Genomic DNA, 25,287 nt, shown 5'->3' on the forward strand with positions numbered 1-25,287 from the left:
TTTGAGTTGCTTCATGGATTAGATTGAAGGGGGGGGTTAAAGGCCACGATCTTCAACATTTCCCTGATTCAACACACCTGACTCAAATTAAGTCATAGTGCAGAACTTCATGGCTGCTGGGTGAATTCGAGTCAGATGTATCAAAGCAGGGATATATTGAAAACCTGGAGGACTGCAACCCTCGAGGACAGACTTTGGTCACCTCTGGATTAGGTGATTGAACTCTACCACAATATAAGAAAAAGTACAACCCATGTTGGCCATTTTTGCACTTTTTTCCTGTTACACTAGGGGCCTCAAGAGTCTGGGAAAGAGCCATACACAGCCATAAAAACGTGTTACCTCCTCCTGCTGGTCACCAACCTGGTTACATTTGGCTGTTGGATGTTGCTCACTCTAACAGCTACAGCAAGCCTAAGCTGATCATCATCCCATTCCTTTCTGCTCCCATATTTTGGAAGTACTCTGTAACTATCATGACTCTGCAAGGGAAAGCATTGTCGTCCTGAAGGATGGAGTTTGCTCCCAGATTCTGGAAATACGGGATGGACATTTGCTCCAGAATCTCATTCCAGACGCAAGTCACACATCTGAGACTGACACACATAGGGGGACCTGAAGCTTATAATTACAGTGAATACCAACAGAAGAATAATATATGGGATTTTGGGACATATTTGTGGGCATAACCCACACACATAACTGTGTTTCTTGTTTCACTAAACATGATCATCAGAATACTCCGGTGTATCGCCAGCAGCACACATGGTTACATTTTTTACACTTTTTATTAATGCAATATGTTGCACAGTAAAACAGCCACCTTTCTTTTTCACTCGCTGCCACCTGCTGACCCACAGCCTTACTGACACCCCCCTCCCTTTCCCCCTCCCAAGCAAAATCATCAACAAGACACAAATTTCCCTTCTTTTAATTCTAAAGCTATATTCCAACATAATATACAGTGACTAGTTCAATGCTGAAGCTTCAAGCATCTGCGCAGGATGATTTACCACAAAGACATGAGAAGACTGTTAGCTTTGTCTTGCTAGCTTAAAACTGCCAAAAATAACAGTTACATAGCATGCTATTTGGCTTAAATAACATTAAAATTTTTACTGTAGCATGCTGGGTTTTCTGTTATTTGTTGCAGAATCCAAAAATGCTACAGATGCATTGCAATGATACATACAAGTAAAAATATAATATAAAATGGCAATTATTCAAGTTTTAAGTAACATTTCTTTTAATGGTTCCACAAAAACATAATTAAAGCTAACATTTTTAAGGTATGCTAGCAGAGTTAACAGCACACCCAATTTCTTTTTACACCTTTTACGGTGTACCTCCTTTGGTATGCATTCTCTTGTTTGTGTAAGATCAGCACATATATCATAGTGCTGTACAGGTGTTTGGTTGCCTAGCAACTCTTATAGCCTTTTTCCATTAGTGTCAGCTTGTCTCAACTTAACTCGCCTTGTAAGGTTTTCCACCAGGCTTTTGTACCTGTCTACCGGTACTTTTTTGTAACTCCTCAGCCCAGGTTCTAAACGAGCTGAGCTGGGTTGTGTGTGACGTCGCCAGACAGCATGCCATTATTGGTCAGAGGCGTGGCCAATCAGAGGTCAGGGTCAGGGAGTGTCATCGCTGGAAAAGCGACTCCAACTCGCAAGTTGTTTACATTACGTGACAAGCAATGCCGCAACAAAAGTCTGTTCCGCGGTCCAACACCGAGGTGGAGACATTTCTTCGCTTGGTTGCTGAGGAAAGGATACAGAGGGGACTAGATGGAGTGACACGAAATGAAAAAAATATATCAAGAGCTTTCCGACTCAATGGCTGTGTGTACCAAAGGAGTTTTCAGCAATGTCGACAGAAGCTGAAAAAACTCAAAAGTGACAGATTGGCAGGTCATAGACCACAATGAGTGGATTAAACAGACGAGACTGGAAGTGGTTCCAACAAATGGATACAATTTAGGGTCAGCGACCGGCGAGCCATGGACCAAGTAACAGATTGCTTCTAGGTCCTGTGTTGTTATAGAGCTTGTTGTGCACAACACTGACATCACAGCCATGTCATACAAACCCCGCCCATTTTAGACCTGGTACTAAATTGTAATGGAAAAGAAACAAGACCAAACTGAGACGAGTTGAGGTGAGTTAAGTAGAGACAAGCTGATTCTAATAGAAAAGAGGCATTAGATATTCTTTTTTGCAATGCAGCCACTATATAATGATAGTAAAACCTTAATGCCAAAAGTCAGTTAAGATAGTAACAAGATGATATTAAAACATTTGTCATGTAAACTGTTCAGTGCCTTATAATTTAATACTTATTTTCAGCTATGGCTGGATAGTCACTGTACAAGGCAGGGCTTCAGGAAATGGTCAGCAAATTTGTGAGTCAGATAGGTTTATGAAACAAAAGGCATAACCCCCCCTCCTCCCTCCCACCCTCCCAAATGGAGTGAGGTAAGGTGTAATTCCTCACCCGTCCTGAGGTCTTAGGTTGGTTATTGCAGAAGGCGATGCAAGATTGGTCTTAGACATTACTGCGCAGTAACCCCCCTTGTGGGTGCTCGGGGGTACTGCACTCCGAGGAGTTCTTGGCTTTGTCCTTGTTGTTGTTGGGCTCATTATCTTTGATGATGTCATACTGACGACAAAACAAGGCGATCACCCCTAAGATAGGAAAAAATTAAAAAAACATCAAAACAATCCAACCTTAAATCAGAATAAGTTGTTCTGATATCTGACTTTCACTTCAGGGAATATGGAGCAGAAAGGTTTCATAGTTTGTTAAGACAGCTTCATTTAATGTGCTAATATATATTCTCTTCTGCATTCATGACCTGTAGCATCCGCAGAAAAAAGAAGTTAAGATGGTAAAGATTTTACCACGTGGTGTTGCAACTCATAACATTTAAAGTATGCTCTGGTACTCGAGATGAAGATTTTCAAAAGTTACTTTGTTGGATTTATGTAGAAAATCATCATTTTGATCATAAAAAAGTCATTATTGGGGGCTGCTAGAAACTGCAGGGAGGCCTATTTATATGCATAATATAAATATTATGCAGAATGTAGTATTGGATTATTTTGATAAAGACTGCATGGAAGCTCCTTGAAAAGATGACGTCTTAAAATCTGAGCGAATTGTTCTAAAACCACTGTGAACTTTTCTACCTTAATGCTGACATCACAGAAATGGAGATTAGCTTTGCCAAGAGCGGTCATACAACCGAACATCTTCATAAAACCTGGCTTTTGGAATTACTGATTAGAACAGGCTGAATGCTGTTTTAGTTTAAGGTTCTGACCACACAGTCTCCGAATCTTCCCATAAAGATTGTATCATTGATCACTGACTATAAAACAATCCATGACCTTACTGGTTGCTGGTCCTACCAGTTTCGTCTGAGGCCAGAGAAGTCAATGCTGCCTCTCATCATTAGTATAACACTTTTTATTTGAGTTTGTAGCTCTAAATTGTTGTGTTTGACAAAGCTTTTGCATGGCAGCTCGTGCCAGTGTGATTATCATCATCTAATGACGGAAAAGCAGTTCTCCATGAAGAGCTGTTTGAAGGATCGGACACAATTAGTGTCCAGCTTTGGCTTCAGATTATAAAATGTTTAATGACATCAGTCAAATCCATTCCAACTTTTCTTTATGGAACAATGTTCTGAAGCAATTTATTATCTTACTCTGGCATTTATTAGCTGACAGGAATCCTCTTCTCACTTTCCTAATACTATTGTTCCAAATAATGATGACAATCACCTGTTGCTGCCGCCTTTTTGACATTAGAACAGCTTTAGTTTTCCTAAATGATTCATAGACCAACTTTTTCTGCAAGACTGAAAAGTAAAAATGGATGTATATTTGCAAATTAATTTAAGTTTAAGATGGGAAGACAAGAAATAGCTTGAGGTTACGTATGGACAAAATATATTGTGGTTTTTTTTTAATGCTACCAATATCAATCCATGTAGAGCTGCTTGTTTCTCCTCATCACATGTGCATCTTCAGTTTTATTGTCAGCATTAACATTGCATCCATCTACTGATAAGGTTTCTATGCATTCATCAGCAAACAATCTAGTGGATAATGATAGTTTGACCATGTGTGCTTCAGACTTGAGGAGTGCAGGATGAGCAAATGTAACTCACATTACACCAGCAAAACTCTTGAAGTATGTGGTTTCAAAGCATAAACTGTTCCCTTGATTGTGTTTAATTGACACAGAAAAACAATTTGTTGCAATGCCAGATGGGGGTGGCGGGGGGGCAGATATCTTACAGCTAAACGTGTCAATAAAACCTATAGAACTAAAGTGGGACAAAAACATGAACGATGTAATACGAGTGGATGGAGGCGCGGATTGGAATTTTAGGTTGCGACAGCTGCACGAAGCCCGCCTTGAGCCAAAGAGATTAAAAACACAACAAAAGAGTCATAGATGTGAGTGCAGATAAGAGAGCAAGCTTAGAGAAATGAGAAAGGGAATAATTCATGACTGTGGAGGAGCATGCTACAGGTTGAATCCAAGCCTAAAAAAAGAAGGGCTTCAGCATTTCTGCTTCTATCAGCCCTTGCTCATCAGATCATTGCAATACCAAAGGGTGAGATAGAATATCTCCCTGTGATATCCCCCAGCATGCCCCACAGGCCCAATTAAAAGCTGAAAAACACAATTCACCTCTTTCTCTTAAAGCTTCTTCCCCCCCACCTCCTTGTTCTGCTTGTTTCTTTTTCCTCTTTCACGCACTGCTCTGTCTTTAACTCTCGTTGAATCTCCCTCTGTTCCTCAGCCTCTTGGTCCTCTAACTGGTAATTGGCAGGGGAGAACCACTGTAATCTCTCTGTACTGTATATACCATATACAGTATTTGAGCCATATCTGTATCTCATTATGCTTTGTAAAGTAGGTTAGGAAGGAATATTTATAACTGCATGAATCTCTAAAACAGTGCTGAGATGGACTGAAGCTTCCAGCTTACATAATACAGAGACATATTGTGTAAGGACCCAAAAAACAGCGTTTCTAGTCTGATGATGGGAAAGCAGCCTTGAAATGGGCCAATCACTGCTTATGAGAGGTATTAATGGATCTCCTTTTAATCTCCTTTTTTTGGGGAAAACAAATCAAAGAAAAAAGGGTTCCCATCCCCTCTATGGAAACGTCAATCAACAAGCTGAAGAGTAAGACAACGTGACTGAGGGTATGTTTTGTTCTTATGTGATATGCATCAGAATTACTGCAATGAACATCATTTTACCATCAACCTTATTGATCCACAATGTTTTCGATTATTCCCCCTCTATAAGTAAAAGATTCCATTTATTCCGGTAAATGTCGCTGCACCACATCTGTAGAGATATGTATGTTTCTAAACCAATGTAACATAAAGATTTTAGTACCTTAGCGTTGTGATCTTTGAGTCATTGATTCAGATATTGAATTAAGTGTTGATTCAGGAAACTTTGCTATTCTTATGTTCCGAGTGATGGTTGATACTTTTTTAGTTGTAGGTCACTTGCTTGAGGTGTTTCTTAAGGCTCCATTTTGGAGCCCATTCTTCTTCAGTGCTTATTTTCAACCTTGTCTAACAGAAAAATGTCAAACAGTCATAAAAATGGTGGATGATGCTGAGACAGTAAAACACAAAGGTTTAGTTGAGTTTTAGCCAGTTGTTTTCAGTACCTCGAGGGATAAAAACACGAAGGGTTGAGAGCAGGCTCCAGAGTGGATTCTTTATAGGTAAGACATATATTGTATAAAAATGTGAATTAAAATCTTTTGGGGATGATGACAGCTGTCATGTTATCTTGCACTTGAGAAAGAACATGATAACAATGATGGTGGGTCTCATGCTCTGTGCTGCTGAATATTTGTAAGGTTTTTTGGTCTTTTAATACTTATACGTAATATTCTCAATTCCACTGTTTACAGTGGGGATGGGGAGCTGCTGATCTTGACTTGGGACATTGTGGGTTGATGGAGGGAATACTTTGAAGACCTCCTTAATCCAATCAACACGTCTTCTGATGAGGAGGCAGAGGTGGGGGACTCAGGGTTTGTTTGCCTGTCTCTGGGGCTGAAGTGGTTAAAATGCTCCTTGATGGCAAGGCCCAAGGGGTGGATGAGATCCACCCAGAGCTTCTAAGGACTGTGGATGCTGTGGGGCTGTCCTGATGGACATGCTTCAGAATTGAGTGGAAATCAGGGACAGTGCCCCTGGACTGGAAGATTGTGGTCCCCTCCATTGAAGAAGGGGGTATGGAGGGTGTGCTCAAACTACATAGTCCTCCGGGATTATGGAGTGCCAGATCCACTTATATGGGCTTTCTGGCCCATATAAGCTCCATTGTCAGAGCTTTGTCAGCATTGCCAGCAGTACATGGGATTCGTTTCCAGTGAGAGCTATACTGAAAGGCTGCCCTCTATCATGATTCCGTTTGTAATTTTTATGGGCAGAATTCTTAGGTGCAGCCGAGGTTTTGAGGGGATCCGGTTTAGCCGCCTCAGAATTGGGTTCTTTGCAGAAGGTGGTTCTGTTGGCTTCATCTCGTTGTGATCTCCAGCTCTCACTCGAACAATTTGCAGCCAAGTGGGAAGAGGCTGGGATGAGGTTCAGCACTTCCAAATTCGACACCATGGTCCACAGCCGGAAAAGGGTGGATTGTCCTCTCCAGGCTGGGAATGAGGTCCTGTCCCAAGTGGAGTAGTTCAAGTATCTCAGGGTCTTGTTCACCAGTGAGGGAAGGATCGAGTGTGAGATTGACAGGCAGATCTTGGCTTCTCTGCTTAGGCTGCTGCCCACATGACCCAACCCCAGACAAGTGGCAGTGGCAGCATAGATGGATGAATGGATGGATGGATGGATGGATGGATGGATGGATGGATGGATGGTTTCTTAATCTAAAACTTGATTTTATTGCAACATTTATGCACTTTATAAATGCACACAAAACTCAAACACATGGTTTCCATCTTCTGTAGTTGTGTTGTGCATCCCAGTCTGATGAGAAAGTAGCTCAGGTGTGTAGTTAAGAAGTTTCCCCTACACTACACAGATCTGATGTGCACACTACACCATTTATAGTCCATTTTTGGTTTTTCCATCTGCACAGATATAGTTTTAATTCAGCTCATGTGTAAATGCACTTCTTTTAAATGCAAAATTTTGGGTTTTACATGGAAACATTTTTGCGTGAACTGGGTCTTTTTTGCACCAAAGAGGTCTGGGGAATTCTGACTTGCTTTTATTTTTTTTATTTTTTTTTTACAAAGATCACCTTAGATTTCTGACTACTGGAAGATTGAAGCTTTAGAATTAGATATCAGAAATGTTGGAGCTGTGTGTCTGACAACATGAGAAACTAAAACAAATCTATAGTATTTACAGACACTATGAACTTCATTGGGCTAATTATCTTCTTATATCATTGTCATACACTCATTTTTTAAAATGATTTTTACAGACATTAGTTGCAATAGATATTTTAAACAACAGAGTAAGGATCTCTTGGTATTAGAACATACTTTAGTATCTGAATGACTGTGATTCTCATGTAAGAAGTTGTTATATGAAGATATTTTGGCCAGTTCCATTCCGTCATGGTCCTGGATGTCATCTCCACAAATGTACATTGATTATCCTTACATCCTGATCACAAAACTGCATAAAACAAAGAGCAATGAATCCACATCCAGGGCCTTGTCTCCTAATAGAAAGTCAGTCAAAGAGCTCATTTGCCCCAGAGACAGTTGCTTCCTATGAGACCTGCTGTGATAAATGTGCAATGCTAAAAAGGATTATTACCTGCCCACATGACGAGCACCACAACAATGATGATGAGTTCTCCAGCCCTCAGCTGGGCAGCTTGACCAACTTCCTCCATCGTCACCTCGTCTGGAAAGACAATACACACAAACACACATGTAGAGTCAACAAAGTGCTGTCGAGGACACTGCAACTCATTGGCCTGGGGAGCGAATGTGAAATTGCTGTTTCTCTGAAACTCTGCAGGGAAAGATAAAAGAATCAAACAGGGTGACATGAGGGCAGAGAGGCAGGCTGGTGTAAATTCTCCTCTCTGGTCAGTGTAATTAAAGCTAAGTGAGAGCACAGGTCTGCAGAGACTGTGTGGAGCTGGATCCATACCCAATCGCTCACTGGGCTTCTCTCGCTGACAGCTGCAGCGTAACACCAATCACAGGCTTAAAGATTCCAACACAATCTGGACTGCAGCCCCTCGCCCTCTGCTGCCATCAGGGGCATTGTGCTACCTCCCCTCGGTGCAAGCCTCACGGGTATCTAGCTGGTTTCTGCATGGCTTTGCATATTGTAAAGCTAAAACAGAATGAAGGCATCACTGTCACTGCTTTGTCTGCGTTTGGATATAACAGTGAACGTGCCCAGAGAAAAGTTCACTCACTGTTGGAAATGAGTTGGTCTGGAAACAACCTTTTCTTAATTGGGGGTTCCAAGATAAACTGAGGGGTTGCTAGATCATAAAAAAAATATGTATAGCCAACATTTATCAAATAAATTTGAGATTCTTATCAGGGCCAAGCCAACACAGCTGACTGGTCAGAGAGAGGCATAACTTCTCTGCAGAAGTGGCTGTTCTTAAAAGATATGATCAGTTTTGGGGGGTATTTTAGAAGGGGTGGCTTATTAAAAGGTCAGTCATCCTGCATGCACAAAGAATCTGGAAGTCTAAAAGTCAAGAAAGCAAGCATAAGATGGACATCTGTGATCTACAATCCTTTTGGTGACACTGTGATTATACCATCATCAATTCAGTTCAATTTTCAATTCAACTTTATTTATATAGTGTCAAATCATGGCAATGCCATCTCAACAAGCTTTACAGACAGAAAAAAAAACATCATGAAAGCCGATTCATAATAGCCTATATAAGGAAACCAACAGATTGAGTAGAAAGCTCCAACTCAATCTCCGATCCTGAGCAAAGACACTGGCGACAGTGGAAAGGAAAAAACTCTGTTTTAACAGGAAGGAAACCTCTGGCAGAACCCGGGTTAAGGACAGGCAGCCATCTGCCTCTGCTGTGCGGGGGGAAGAGGACAGAAAGACAACAGACAACAGGAACTGCTACTCCCGGCCAGGGAGACCTGCTGAGACATCATCAAAAGCTGTCATTCATCAACAGCTGATATAACCAACTATTTGTCTCAGGTACTTCAGTATTCACAAATTCCACAGTGAAGAGAAGATAGAAGTCTTTTGTTAACCTTGTATAAAGTAGTTGAGATCTCCAAGCATGGAGGCAACTGGACTCAGACAGTGGAACTGTGGGCTGTTGTCAGATTCGTTAGTATTTTCCAGGGAACTGGCATCACTTCAAGTTTGTATAGGCCAACCTGTGAAGAGTTGTTTCTTTAACAACTCATCAATACGCAACATTAGACTGACCAAAAGCATCCTCATGTCCTTTCTGTTGATTATCAATTCTTATCACAAGGAAAACCCTTCATGATGCCCTTCTGTGGAAGGGATAAATATAAACACTCATTTATTTCACTCTCCATTGCACCGCATCACCAGCAGCAATATGCTATTTTTATTTGCAAGCTCTGGATGGACTAAATGAGTGTGGACTTTTAAATGTGCTCATATGGATGTAAATGCTGATTTTTTAAATGGTTGAAGTGTCTTTTTTAATGACTGTTGATATGGCAGTGCAGTCAAGTGTTATCTTGTTTTCTCATCTGAACCAAGCATCTTGGGCTCTGGAGCAAACATGAAAGAAAAAATAGGCCATCCAACTTTTTTTTTTTTTAATCTATTAAATCAAAACCAGACTCTGATGGTGTAGGGTTACATCAGTGCTCTTTGCAAAGCTCATTTACACTTCTGTGACAGCAGCATTAATGCAGAAAAGTCCTTGAGACCTTTCAGCAACATATGCTGCCTTCAGGACCACATCTTTTCCGGTGGCATTCATGTACCTTCAGCAGGACAAAGCAAAACCACAGTCTGCACACATTACAAAGGCCATATCTCGGAAAAGATATTATTCCCTCACCAGAGTTTATGGAAATGTGAAACCAATGCAACTGCTCATTTTGCTTTAAAAGAAAGTGAAACTGCAGCTGTACTTGGAAGAACAACAAGGTGTGTAGAATCCTTTATACTGCATGTAAATGAGTGCAACTGTTTCATTGAAGCAGTCTGCTGCTGCACAGAGGCTCAGCAGACTGTCAGAGACCAATTAAATGTTTAACCAGCTCCAACGTTAAGGAGGCTTGTAAAAATGTATTGCTGCAACTGACTGATTTACAAAACATCCAATTTTTCAGTTGTTATACCCAACATAAAGACCTCAGCGGATGTTTTTAGCACTCTATGAAAACTTCAATGCTTCAGGACCCCTGCAACGTTGTTTTTGTTTTGTTTTTTTTAAATGCCGTGAGCGGGACTGTATTGCAGATACGAATACAGAGTCGTGTCAGGCTGATTAATACCCGCTTAGAGGGGGGAGGAGAGCAGTAATGGCCTGAGATTTAATCAGGAAAGCTAATGAATGCTTCCACCAACACACAGAAAAATCATCCATCTAAGTCGGAGCCCCTCAACATCAAGACAAATCGCCTTTTTAAACGTCTGTGTCACATGACCAAGCAAACACAACAACACGCAGGAGCAGCATTGGAAACTTGACACTAATGAAGGTTTTTTTCTTCAAAAATGTAAAAAGCAATCAACCAAATGCAATCGACTACTAGCTAAAGCCAATATCATGACTGCCATTTTTCCAATCTCAGTGGCCTCAGCAACTTTGCAAAGCCTTGGATTTTTGTGTTTGAAGTGATGTGAATGATGAATTTCCCTTTGGGGATTAATAAGATATTTTTCATTTCATTTATTCATTTATTTCATTTCATTCATTCATTTCATGTGCAACTCTTTTTGGATGTTTTTTGGTAAAAATGCTGATGATATGCAAGTTACACGGTTTTCTTTTGGAAAGGAGACTGCTGAAATTGTGTAATAGTCAAGTCAGGCGGCTAGTATTTACTTCATTAACTACAAAACTATATGTTACAAGTATGGCACTAATTTTTTTAAATCTGGGGTTAGGGAATCTGCTGATACAAGGTACCAATCCGATACCTGTGTTATTCTATTAAGAGTTGTAATATAAGTATCATTGTATTTATTTAAAACTTTAATGTATCATATTGTTCTTACTGTCATTCAATGGCCTAGCGTAGGTTAAAGTCATTCATTCATTATCCTAACTGCTTAATCCAATTCAGGGTCGCAGGGAAGCTGGAGCCTATCCGAGCAGTCTTTGGGCAAAAGGCAAGGTACACCCTGGACAGCTTGCCAGTCCACCACAGGGCCACACAATGCACGCTCACACTTCCACTCACTCCTAGAGTAACCAATTAACCTAACCTGTCTTTGGACAGTAGGAAGAAGCTGGATTAACTGGGGAGAACATGTTAACTCCACACAGAAAGGCCACTGACCAGCCAAGGATTGAACCAGCAACCTTCTTGCTGTGAGGCCACAGTGCTAACCACTGGAGTGCTAACCATCTACTTTTGTAAATTAGTATTTAAGAGGACATTTTGGTTTAATGTTTCTCACTACAGTGAAAAACAGCCATTTTATAGGTTATACCTTTTGGTTAAAGTTAAAAATGTTTACAGATGTTAAGAAATGTTATAGTTTAAGTCAAAAAAGTAAAACTCCAAATCTATTTAATTAATGTATTGGTCTTTTAACGCTACGTGTGCTGCATGGAACCCGAAGCGTAGAAGAATAAAGAACTGTGTGGCAAGACCATGTTCCAATACCCACACTGCCCCCTAGGGCACTCTAGGAGTACGCACCTGGTAGAAGTGCACATAAGGACTTTAGTATGCAGGTTACAAACGTGGGAAAACAGCATAATTGAGGCAGTGATGGTTACAACATCAAATGTCATTTCTGTGACATTTGTGCTTTGTGTTCTTACGCTATTTCACAGCTTAAAATGATGATTAAACTGCATCTAGGCCCCTAAAGGTGCCAGAGCTTCTCTTACTTTTAGTTTTTTTTTTTTTTATGTTTTCAGTCAAAGTAAAACATGAACATATGTTACCTTAAAATATGGACCAAACAGAAACAATGGAAATGACTGTCACTTTGTCAGTTTATATCCCACAATTTACATCTGTAAGCTAGTGTGGGATCAGTGGCGGATTTGCACATGCGCGATTCATTTTGACTGTGTACATGGAGTTGTGCAAGTGTCCTCTCTGCTCCTCTGACTGACTGCACCTGCAGCCGGAGCCGCCGATGGTGAGCAGTTTAGGATGGGGAGGGGCTCCCGCTACTCGTTTGTGACAGTAATTGCAGAACAATGCATGCTTTCAAGTCACTTTTCAAAACACCAGAAAAGTCTCTAATAACTCCAGTAAAAGTCGCTTGATTTGTTGCTAGTCGCTTTTAACAAAAAAAGTCGCCAAGGGGGTTTGGAAAGTCGCCAGATTTAGCAAGAAAGTCGCCAAGTTGGCAACAGTGAGGATCAGCGAGTATTTTTATGCTAATATCAGTATCTAACATGTTCTTACTAACAAAATAAGCAATTTCCGGCCAGATCTGATCTTAATTTGTCAGATATAATCATGAACTAGTTCCATCCAGAAATTTTTTGTACTAATATTATATCTTCATGGTTGGGAATAGCTAACAAGCTACCATCAGATGAAAGAGTTAATCTTTAATAAAACTATGCTTTTATTGATCCTTAAAATTTGCACTGACACCAAGGTATCAGTTTGGGATCATCTAAATTCTATCTCCATTAGTTCATGTCAGTAATGCCTTAAATTAAAGAAACTATAAAAAGCAACAGATTTTCCCTTAATACAACCTGATCTGACACTTACTTTAAATATTTGGCTGAAAATAATTATTTCAATCTACTAACTCAGGCTTAAACTTAGTCATGACAAAACTTAAAGCTGTAGTTGTCTTCCTATTTATATCAGAAATAGGACATTTCTTCTTCTTACTTGTCTCATTGGGAGTTAATAATTGGAAGTTCATTTCAATTAGTAAGGCAAAGGTAAAAGATGTGTAGCAACATTGCAGAACACACCCAAAGAAGAAGTATTTACTTGCTGACATTTAATTATGTCCATTGGTTCAACTGTTTGTTAACACAAACAGATAATCAGCCAATGAGATGGCAGCATTTCAACATATTTACACATGGTGAAGGTGACTTGCCAAAGTTCAAACTAAGCATAGGAATGAGGAAGAATGGGGATCTAGGTGACTGAACATGGCATAATTGTTGGTTTCAGACAGCAGAGTCTGAGCATTTCAGAAACTGCTCATCTACTGGTGGAGTGACCTAGAGGTGGGCCGGACCCATGTTTAAGTCTCTAAACTGCCAATTGTTGGCCTTAATTCTCCTGACTCTTCCTGGGGTGCTGGAAAAGACTGCGCCTTATGTAACTAGTGATGGTTAAATGCAAAGGACTAATTTAGTTGTGTTTTGTGAACACTCTAGGATCTACATCTCTAGGATTTACAGAGAATGGTCAGTAAAGTTAAGCTATCCAGTGAGTGGCATTTGTCTGGAATAAAATGCTGTGTTCAGACTGAGCTTAGAGGTGGAAAACGACTGTAACTGGACATAACATGATCAACCTTGAAGCACATGGGCAACACCAGCAGAAGAGCATGAGGCACTTAGAGCCTTTTAGGACTAGTTGAGCATGGTTTAAACAGACACACCGCCGTCCCACCCCTTTATGGCCCCCATGTAGCATCTTCTGACGGCTACTTCCAGCAATGCACCATGTCAGAAAGCTCAAACCATCTCCAATTGTTTTGCACATGAGAATGACTTCACTGTACTCTGTACGTGGTGGAGATTCTCGTGCAGCTGTGTGATGCTGTCATGTCGGTATGAACCATAGACTGTATATAAAGAGATGGACAGAGTCTCCGTGACGTCACCCATTGGTTTTTGAAGAGCTGAAATGAAGCTCGGTGGGCGGTTCCTACCGTCGCCATGTTGGCAGCATCATGCGCGTCGTTTCACCCAGAAAATACAAATATGGGCAAAGAGATGGAGCTGAGAGGGGGGCCGTGAGCGTCATGGTGGATGATTGACATCGAGCGAACTCCGAGCTTTCTGTAGCTAAAAGCTAATCCCGAGATAACGGGAGCTAACCAGCTAACGGAGGTAAGCGGGCTAAAGCTAAGTCACGTTGTTAAGCGGCTAAAAACCGCGGTTGTTCTATGTTCTTCTTACTTGAAGCCGGATATCGGTACGAGTCAATCAAAAGAACCCGCCCCTAAATATGCCAAACTTTGAGATTAAATTACTTTTAAGCGAGTCAGAAAAAAATTCACTCCCCCCACAGTTGTCATGAAGATAAACCTGACCTATTAAACCGAAAATGGATTTTTGAACCATGTGTGTAAACATGTTTATTTCGTCCGTGAAGTTGGCCTTTTTAACATGGGAGTCTACGGGGATTTGCTCTGTTTTGCAGCCCCTAGTGGATGAAGGGGAAACTGCAGTTTTATGCACTTCCGCATAAGCCTCACTTTTTACCGCCGGAGGTTGCCACTTGGTATGAACCAAAACCTCTGATGTTTCCAACACCTTGTTGAATCTATAAGACAGGAGGAATTAGGCTAGTTCTGAAGGAAAAAGGGGTCCAACCCTGTCCTGGTGGGTAAGTTTGCTGACACGGCCAATGTTCCAAACAGCTGCATCACAGCCCAGACACTGCAGAGGAGACATTTTTTCAGTGTATGTACAATATCCCTCATCGTTATGGTGATATTTCCAGGGAATTCACTGATCCATTAAATCCCTTGTTTCCGCTCTTATCGCCCTCCTTCTGATGAGCATTTCGCAGTGTCCCTTTGAAGTGGCTACTTTTGGCCACATAACTGGGTCGGACATGATAAAATTCGGAAGTACAGCATGCTGCTCCACATAACAGCAGCCTCATTGTGTGTAAAAGAGAATAATACACTGTATGAGAGGAGAAAAGGGTTCTCATGAAGATTTCTGTGTTTTGTATGCATTTTGTTCATGCTGGTGATGTATAACAGAATATTATAGCTCAGCTGGGTTATTGACTGTGTATAAAAACTCATCTTAAAATGTCTGTGTGGCCTTATCTGTGTGTGTGTGTATTTCTGCATATACATTTGTGTGTCTCAGCAGGAGACAAACAGAGAAGCAGTATGTTTGTTTACTTCATCTGTTTCCCCACATTGATGTATGATTGCTTCTATTTCTGGGTGATTTTATTCTTAGGTTTGTGTGCTCTTGCATGCGTTGAATTTTAATTCTTCTTACATGTGTGTTTATGGTATATGCTGTTCAAACATAAATAAAACAGCTCATACATATATGTATGACTCTGCATGTCTAAGGAATACACAAAACAAGCTTTATGTGCACAACAGATTTGTACAAAGACCCACAAGAAACACTGATCACAGTAAAGCAACAAACTGTTTTCTTTCAGTATGTAAAAATAAATAAATAAATAAAATACATATATACATTTTGTGGTCATTTTGTGTTAAAATCAAACTAAGTGCTTAAAACATTCCCAAATTCATGATTTAAAACTCACCAGGACTCTTGGATGCCATCTTCTCAGACTCCTTCGGCGTTCTGAAGAGCACCGGCTGACTGGGGGGGCTGCTTCCTCCCAGGCTAATGCTCTGAACGTGGATGATGTACTCAGTGTCCTCATCCAGATCCCACAGTGCACAGGAGCGCGTGGTGGTGTTCACTTCCTGGATGAACCTCAGCATGTGCACATCCTTCTTCTACAGCAGCAGAAAGAACAAAGAAGCAGCAGAAGAAGATGCTCTCACACATCACCTTAATATCATGAACTTGCAGCCCCTGGACAATACTTTTTTCCTCCTTGTTAGCAAAAGATTTCCTGGATAAAATGTGCAATTTCCCTTTTTAGGGCTCAGTTAGTGTTAATGCATACACTTTCTGTCTTGGTTAATGGTTGGGAAAAGGCTTAAATAAAGCATCCTGGGATTATTTCTGAAATGCAATTAGGCTAAAAATAAAAAGGAGAGCGGTTCTCTGGCCATGTATGCTAGACTAGAAATGTGCATCATTACCCTGCTTGCTCAGGCCTGTTTGCTACTTTAATGTTCCTTTGGGTCACTTTTATTTACGTTGTAATTAAAGTAATTTCTCAAACTACTAAAACTTCACGTGGACAAACTGTACAGTTAAAAAGAAACAAATACTAAATTTTGCAACTAATCTTGATATGAAATGCCACGATTGACCAATCAAAAAGAGACCTCTATGTGGTCACTCTCCATGAAGTTACGTGTCTGAACCAAATCAAATCAATCAATCAGATACTCTTTAAGTATTTTAGCTAGCAACAAAATAGTGTCAACAAAAAAGAACAACAACGTGTGTTCAGTGACAGGCTTCTTCAGGTCTGCTGTAAGACTGAAAGATACAGAACATCATTCCTGCCAGCAGTCATCAGCCTCCAGAACAGGACCTCCTCAAATTAATTATTATCTATAGTGCAATATTGAATTTACCTTTGGGAATTAATAATGTATTTTTCATTTAATTTCACTTCATTTCATTTTTCATTCAAGAAGCAACACAAAGTGATTTATATAATAAAAACAATTCATACATATTTAAAAATAAGACAAGCTGCCTTCCACACACCAAAAGTATATGATGTAACAATTGAAGTGTCTCTTTCACACAGTCACACTCGTTCAAAGCTCCCCGTCCCTCCCTATTCTACGCAAGCATGAACACTAAAGCCCAGTTTCGGCCATTTAACTGAATGAAGGTATAACTATATGAATAGAAATAAACATCTGATGCTGCAGTGAGGAAACAATATCTTTGGGATCTGGCCAAACCGGAATTCTCCCCACCCATGACCAGAGAGAGTGCCCACCCAGACCAGACCAGGTTAGGGTCCACATCACAGCCGTAAGGCCGCAGTGCAGGACCCCGAATGTGATCACAGCAGCAACAACCTTGTAGACTGAGCAGGCAAAGCTTCTGGTGTTGAAGATTTTAATGACTCAAACGTGGAAGTTAAAAATGTTTTTAAAAAGTCCCAAAAACCCAAAAATTAGAGCAGATAAGTGAGACAATATCAGATAAGTGTGACGATATTTAAAATACACAGAAAGGAGTTCATAACAACAATGTTCTAAAAATAAAACAAAAAATTAAATGATGAGAGAGACACGAACAAATAAATATGAAATAAAAGACAAAAAACAAAATAAATCTTAAGAAATCTGTTCAAAGCAAAGCTAAAAATATATTTTAGCAAACATCAACATGTTAAATGCCAGCAATTCTTCTAAAGGTTAACTAGAGATCAAAAGCTAACTCGCTGTGTCTCTTCCTTATGTTTCAAAATTCACTGTTCCGGTTCAAAAAATTGTTCAAAATCATTTTAAATATGTCATTTGCAGAAAGAAACAACCCAGGACCAGGTAGAGGTCCTGCAGCCGACTCCATCTGTTTTCTCTGAGAGAAATCCAGAGTTATATGAAGCATTTATTTATTGTTTACAGAGAAGAAGTGATTTAGTTGGAATGAGATTATCTTTACTTTGGTGCTGTATTATTTATGTTGTCATCAAAACATAGACATAAAAAACAATTCTAAATTTTATTATTCAGGAAAATGAACAAGAATTAATAACTTATAATTGTAATATTATGATTATTTGTCTGACAATAATTAGACCAAAGAACTCTAAAATGGTGACTTTTCACATGCAGCTTGCTCAAACCTGTTGGGTGATGGCAAATCCGATGACAGGCTCTCCCTCCAAGATTTCCCAGGTCACCACAGCGGAGTTGACCTCAAGCTCTCTAATGGTCACATTGAGCGGAGCTGACAGCAGAGTGTCTGACGCACACACACATGTACAGCCAAAGGAAACAAATTAAAAAAGATCATTAATATTCTAGTCTTACAACTTGTAGTAGATACAACAGATGTACAATGGAGGGCTGAACACATTTCCTCCTTCAACATCACTCTCTCTCTCTTTCTCTTTGAGCTCTGTGTTCTCATGTTCTCACAACCCGACTTGCCTGAAATTGTCTCTTCAACCTCCCACAAATTAATTCTCCTTTCATTAATACCAGGGCTAATTAACCACACACAAGTCTCTTTGAGTTTCCCCCTGAGAACGTCATCTTTTGTTTGTTTCCCTCTTATTTTTCATCTTCACCACCTTCTCTCTTTTCCCGCACATAACTCATTAAAGTGTGACTCTGGAGGTTACATTTCTGCTGCTGCCAGCTGATCTTAACATTTGTGCTGTAAATAAACAAATACAGAAAAAGTCACATCAAAGAACGTAACACAATGTGGATCTAGACATTAACGATGAAGGATCAAATCACTGTCTTGCTTAGCATATTTCATTTCTTGTCCGCAAAGTGCAGAGCTGAGTGTGTGCGCTTTTGTGTTTGTGTGTGAGACATGCAGAGAGTAAAGCTTGTGTGTGAGCTGAGACCAACTCAAGGTCTTCTACGATCAGTCGGAGTTGTATTTCCCATGAGTCTGACTTGACAAAGTAATGTCAGAGTCAGACCTTGACATTGTGCTTGAACACACACAAACACACAAGACCATCAGTAAAATACCCATTTATATGTGCTATAAATACTCTAGACGGACAAGCTAATCCATCTAGAGTTCATCAAGTTTACTTTCACTTTCTGAAGTCACCCTTAATGCACCTAGATCTCCATAGAAATTAACATAATTAACAAGAAATTGCTAAATGAAGGGCTAAGCTAGCATCTAAATGTCAGTTAGCACCTAGCTAATTAGCAAAAAGCAGGTATGATTAACCTAGATGTTGTAAAAATAAAACTAAAGTAACAAAAGAATAAAAATGAGTCTTAATGCTATTATTTATTTACCTGGTGGCTAAAAATACCCAGAAAATATCTAGATTGTTCTTCAATTTCTTTTGAATGCTCATATAGGAAACTAGTAGCTAGCAAGATGGCCACTTTGAATAATGAGGTAAATGGCTTTACTGGTGTGTTAAGAGCTTGCCCCCGTGTTTCTTAAACTAGCTACAGGTATTTTGTCCTTCCTGAAAAAAGTCTCTATCTGAATTTAAGTCAGCAAATACTTAAGAGCTTCCCATTAGATAATTACTTCTTGGATTATTACATTTCAGCTGGCAACAACTTCATTCATTCATTCATTATCCTAAATGCTTAGTCCGATTAAGGGTCGTGGGGGAGCTGGAGACTATCCCAGCAGTCTTTGAGTGAAAGGCAGGGTTGGAAACAACTTATTTAAAGGTGTCCTATTTTGATATTTCAAGTTTTCTGAGCTTTCTACAGTGTTACAGTGTTGAATCCTCATCAGACAAGTGAACGGCACTGTTTTTTTATCACCTAAACGCATGTTTGAGTTTGAGTTTGAGTTCAAGCACTCTCTCCGTTTGGTTTCCATGGCGATGAAAAACTCGTCATTTTAGAGAGTTTTTTTCTACTTCAAAATCCTTGTGACGTCCCGGGGGATAAGGTTTGGTGATTGGTTACCTTCTACTGGTTAACAAGGGCATGTACAAATACATCAGGCGGGTGGAAAACGTCGGATAAAGTTATTTCCAACGATGGCTGGTGAGTTTACCAAAGAGAGACATCCTGCTGCATTCGTTGCTGTGGGTTGCTGTTTTCCACTTCATTTTCAGGGTCTGATTCAGGTTCCAACATGTAGGGATGTATCCTATGTGTTGACATTGTATATATATATATTTTTTTATTGAGTTCATATTAGCCTAATCCTTCTGTTTATGAGATGTTACAATGATGGCGAAAGCAGTTGCGGTGCGCGCTCCCGATGTAGTGCAGTGGCAGGAGGCGGGGCTTAATGTGGAAGAGTCTCAATCCACTCGTTTTGCCCACAGGCTGATCTGACAGCCTACGGAGAGGGTCGGTCTGAAGTAAATAAAGCGATTTGTGACAATAACTCGATCAATCCCAGCCCTTCTGGTCTCAGAAATAAAAATAAATTAGCCTGAAATGCACATAATAGTTCCACTTTAACCCAAACTGATTCAATGACTAGCATCTCATTTCTAAAGATGGGTACACAAATAAGGATTATTGGACTACTTTTGTGCCAATTTTCTTCCTTCCAGACCAAGGATTGCAAACACCAGATTACCTTATGAGTCTTAAATATCCAGTAAAATTATTAAGCAGTCTGAGGTGTGTTAAGAGTGAATTTGTCCTGACAGTCTGCTCCGAAACGTGTCGAGATCAACAATCACAAGTATTAAACTTGTTAGAACCAAAACCCTTCACATGTGTGGCGAAAGCTGACGACTCCCGACATGTGGCTTTGTGGATTGTGACATGGAATGCAATACAGCCAATAAAGAGAGCGAACTGATTGGGAAAGAAGGACACTGATGAAAACAAAAACAAGCTTAAAGTCCAAGTTCCTGTTGTTGCCATGTACTTTCCCAAAGTCTTTTCTTTTGTTTTAGTTTGTTATCAATAGTCCCAAGACAGCCACCATTCCCTCATCTTGTATGTATCTTCCAATCTGGGAGTCATGTTTTCTGGTTGTTGCTATGTTTCTTCTTCACTATTATTTCACATTTGATCATGTGAGATTTCTGACTCGGAGGACTAGAGTTTACATCGGTTGTGGGGTTTTTATCTGTGGTGTGCTGTTCTGAGAATATTGGACCTCATACAATACGATCAGAACTCTACAATTCCTATTTTATTATCTACATGTGTGGGGTCTCAAACAGATTCTTTTTCAGATTTAAAAAAATCCTCGTATGTTTTTAAACAACCATGAAGGAAGACACATTCTGTGGAAAAGGGTTTGGGTTTTTATTACTGATGGTTTAGACCAATGCTGTCATCAGGTGTGGTGGAAGCAGAACACAAACAGAGGACAGGGACACAGGAAGCAGGTGAATGAAGGGAACATATTTAATCCAGGCAACAACTTCAGCAAAAAATGTTAGCAAAAACTAGAAGAACAGACAGTACGAGGAAACAACAATCTGGCAAAGATGAACAGAAACCAAAGGATATTTCTACTGAGGACAACTAACAAGGAGCAGGTGAAACAAATCAAACCAGGTGTGCTAATGAACAGGAAGTCAAACATAATGTCGTGAACTACAAATAAAAACAGGGAAATGAGACCCAGAAACAACAGAGAAGAGAAACTACAGAACAGCACGGCGAATGAACAAGGGGATAAACTCAAACCAGCACCTTCGCAAAAGAAAAGCCTACAAAACCCAGACCAACAGATCATGACAAGTGTATGATTAAAAACTGGAAGGACACTGGGGGACAAACTTCTTTAGGAAGAAATGTGGTTGGAATAAAGTCTGGAATGATTCTAATCTTTAATCCCTTAAAAAATTTAGTTAAATTTAATTGTTTACAGTATAACTATGTCTATGTTTAATAGTGAAAAGAAGAACATTTCCACATGCACAGCAATGAGATGGGACCTCAAACAGCTGTGTAGCCATAAGAAAACCATTAATCAATCAGTATGATTGGGGGGGAAAAGGCTTTACTTTGATAGGTAGCATAAACATTGGACTCTGGAGCAATGGAAAAAGGACATGTGGTCTGATGAGTCCAGATTTACCCTGTTTCAGAGCGCATGGAGCATCAGGGTAGGAGAAGAGGCCAATGAAGTGATGCAGACATCATGTCTAGTGTCTACTGTACAAGCATGTGGGTGCAGTCTATGATCTGGGGTTACTGCAGGTTAGTCAGGTTGGTTCAGCAACATTATCTCTCCAAAGAATGAGGTCAGCTGACAGGTGAATATACTGAATAAGCAGGTTATTCCATTTTCTCTGATGGCATGAGCATACTCCAAGATGTCTGTGCCAGGATTTATTGGGCGTAAACTGTGACATAGTGCTGGGCTAACAAAAGAAACATTAAAATTGTTAAAACTAATTATTTAAAATAGCAGAAAAAATGAATAATCCCTTAATCATAGCAGGATTTGGTTTTATGCTGGTAATAATCTCCAAGAAGAACAAGAGTCTGCATTTGGTGACTGAACTACAACGTTGAAATGATTCCTATAGTGCACTATTTAGTGTTTTATTAGATCCATAAAATGCGTCAGCATTCAAACACTAATGAATGCATGGCACCGGAAGTCATGGCCCCTGATGTCCATCGTGGATAAACTACTTTAAATCCCCTGGAAGTAATTTCTTTGGAAATGTGTGCATGCGTTTGCTATCTGGTGACACTGCTGACTTTCTGTGTGAACCTGCAGCTTACCAGCAGAAACTACTGTCTGTCACTTTTTGGGGAAATTAGATTGTCTGCCCTGCAAATATTGAACTCACAGACTTGTTCAGAGAGTCAAATAATGATATTACAAGAAAAATGCACTTTCTTTTCCTGTCTGTTCAATGCTAACAGAGTCACTGTAATACAGAACAAAAAAAACAACCAGTGTTTTCCTTTCTTTGGGTGAAAATACCAGCAAGCAGTTTAGTCCTGACTACTTTATATATCACACAAGCAGTGGAATATATCCATTAAGGACCAGTGAAAGCTGTATATCATGCTAAAAATCATGCTAGCGGTATTAAGTTTTGTTTTAATACTAAACAATTTAAGACCTTTGTTTCTACATTTTCTAACAGTAAATGCAATTTAAAAAAAACTGAACAAAACAAGCAAACATTTTATTTGCTGTGAGTTGAAAGCTGATAAAAAGGATGTTTTTCACAAAGATTTCAACACATTTAATGCTCCAGATGAAAACTTTGCAGGGTTCTGGGACATTAAAGGAGGAGCAGTACATCAATAATATTGTAAACCATTTAGCAGGAGTGAGCAATTACAGCTTCAGTGTTAGACAGAAAGACAGGCAGATAAAGAGACAGACAGACAGACAATCATGCGGGGGTGTTTCTCCAGTCCATGAAGCTGCAGTATCCCGCCGAATAATGAAATGTGCTCAACATCTGGATGCCATTTCAGTGCATTCAGTGATCAGACTTAATGTTTACGAAGCATCTCGCCTGTACTGCTCCACATTTCAACCATCAAAGGCAAGTTTGTGGGGAAAAAAAAAAATCTTTATTTTAAACTTTTTTTTTTTTTTTTAAATAAAAAAAATGAACAAAATTTGTATTTATTTGACATATGGCTGAATAATCACCTTTTCAAATACTAAGAAGTTGCTAAAAGAATTTGTAGATACTTAGAGAGTTAACCAATTTTCAACCCCAAAATCAACCAAATTAGATATCTTATTAGATTTAAGCATGATTTACAGATAACATTTTGCATATCAGAATAATATTCTGTGTAACAGAAAATAAGAATTGAGCTGCTTAACATATGTTTCTTTTTTCTTTATTTTGATGCTGAATAAACCATTATTGACTTGTAAAGGCTCCATTTGCTCAACTACAGTCTGATCCATTGCTTTGACTCTCTGTTTTGAGTGGCTCTTTCTTCATTGTTTATCTTCCAGCACTCTCTCTCACACACAGAAACAGTATCGGAGTCTTTTGCTTCCAAACGAGCCAAATTACAGCTGCAGAATTATAGAATTCCATCTTAAAACCACCTTCATCTCCAGCCTGAAAAAAGCCAAACAAAACAATTTCTGCTGGCTGAGAGAGTCCATATGATCTTATCAACAAGAGTTGGGCTTTTCAAAGCACTATCGCTCGTCTCTCAGCTTATCATCGGGGAGCAATGTAACAGAGATCTTATGAATGAACCAAAGCTCTTTTAAATATCACCCATTAAGGCTTTAAGCTGGAATCACTCTTTTTTTTTATTTTTAAAGAACATTTTAGGACACTTCTGGACACCTCATTGTTAAAAGTAAAGACTTAGCCTTGTTAGTGACAATATTGTTGTCTAAAAATGCTATAAATAGTAAAATAAATAATTTTTTAGCTTGATGAAGTGATAGTTGTTGGGCTAAATGTAAAATAAGTGACACGTACATATATAAGAGGCTGTAACATGCAGATCCTCACAGACAGGTGAGTACATCAAGCTTCAGCTCATCCAGAGTATAGTGGAGTTTAATTTTCAGAAATTTAGTATGCATTGTGTGTATTCCTCCACACTGCAAAAGTAATTACTTGCCTGTGCATGTGGCATTGCATGTGTCAAAATGTCATCAAATGTAAATAATTGCTCCCACAGCTGAAGTCCAGTCCTGATGCAGTATCAGATTATTGTGTGTCAGCCATTTTTTTTGCCATTAAAAAGCTTATTTACCAGCAAGTGATGCAGATAAAAGCACAAATGCACAACACATCCATGTGTCACGTCTTTTTTTCTTCCCCTCCAAAACTGAAATGCACTGCATACATGACATCACATCAGACAGAGCTCAACACAGGTAAACACAAGCACAGCAGCATGTGTCAGATCAGCCTCCTCTTCACCTCCTCTCTCCGCTGTTTACCTGCCAGCATCCCTCATCAACCTGTGGTACAACTCACCGGCACAAACGGAGGACAGGAAGCCCAGCAGGAGCAGCAGAACCGCCGCAGACGAGCCTGGTTTAGCCATCCTCCTGCTTCTTCTGGCGAGGCTTTACATCCTCTGCGGCCCATTTATGTCATCGCATCTAAGGCGAGGAGACGAGCATCCTGGTCGGGATGCTGGGGGGAGTGGACTTGTTGTGCCGGAGACGAAGCTCTCTCTAACTTAAAGACTGCAGCGCAACAACAGCCAAAGGAGGAGAAGGAGGAGAGATGGTGGTGGTGGGGGGGGGGCGTTGAGATGAGCGCGGAGGGGGAGCGGGAAGGGAGAGGTGGAGGGTTGAGCTGTTGCTGGGTGATGGCTGAGCCGGAGCAAAGGTCTTCCGACCACCTAGAGCTTTGTGAGTGCGGCTGCTGGTGGCAGAGCCACGGCGTGGAGAGGATCTTACTACGTGGAGCGCGGAGCGCAGCGTAACAGGAGTGCGCAAGTGCTGCAGAGTGCAACGTGCCGCCACTGTTTCTGACTGACTCTCTGTCTTTCTCTCTCTCTCTCTCTCTGAAACACACATACACACTGAGAAAACACCTGCAGCAGTGTATCTATACCAAGCTGTTTATTGGAAAAAGGAAAGAAAAGAAACTGGAGACGTCTGTCAACTATCTGATCCCAGCAACCCCTCACTCATCTTTGCAAGCATTTGATGAATGCAGGATAATCCCAAACACCTCCTAACTCCA

At 40.1% G+C, this 25,287-nt stretch overlaps 1 protein-coding gene across 2 annotated transcripts; it reads right to left on the reverse strand.

Annotated features, from left to right (window-relative positions):
* Positions 1–2,544: 2,544 nt before the first annotated feature.
* Positions 2,545–24,637, reverse strand: fndc5b (fibronectin type III domain containing 5b; the record flags this gene model as incomplete). Of its 2 annotated transcripts, none has more annotated exons than XM_079259026.1 (5): positions 2,545–2,684; positions 7,832–7,921; positions 15,649–15,847; positions 17,836–17,954; positions 24,568–24,637. In XM_079259026.1, 5 exons carry the CDS (start codon positions 24,635–24,637, stop codon positions 2,545–2,547), a joined length of 618 nt encoding a protein of 205 aa, XP_079115152.1. The 2 variants fall into 2 exon arrangements, with proteins under 2 accessions (XP_079115152.1, XP_079115151.1); XM_079259025.1 differs by having other exon boundaries at positions 17,836–17,971; positions 24,561–24,637.
* Between the last annotated feature and the right edge of the window lie 650 nt (positions 24,638–25,287).

The sequence above is a fragment of the Telmatherina bonti genome, assembly GCF_933228915.1.
Source record: "Telmatherina bonti genome assembly, chromosome: 19".
NCBI lineage: Eukaryota > Metazoa > Chordata > Actinopteri > Atheriniformes > Telmatherinidae > Telmatherina > Telmatherina bonti.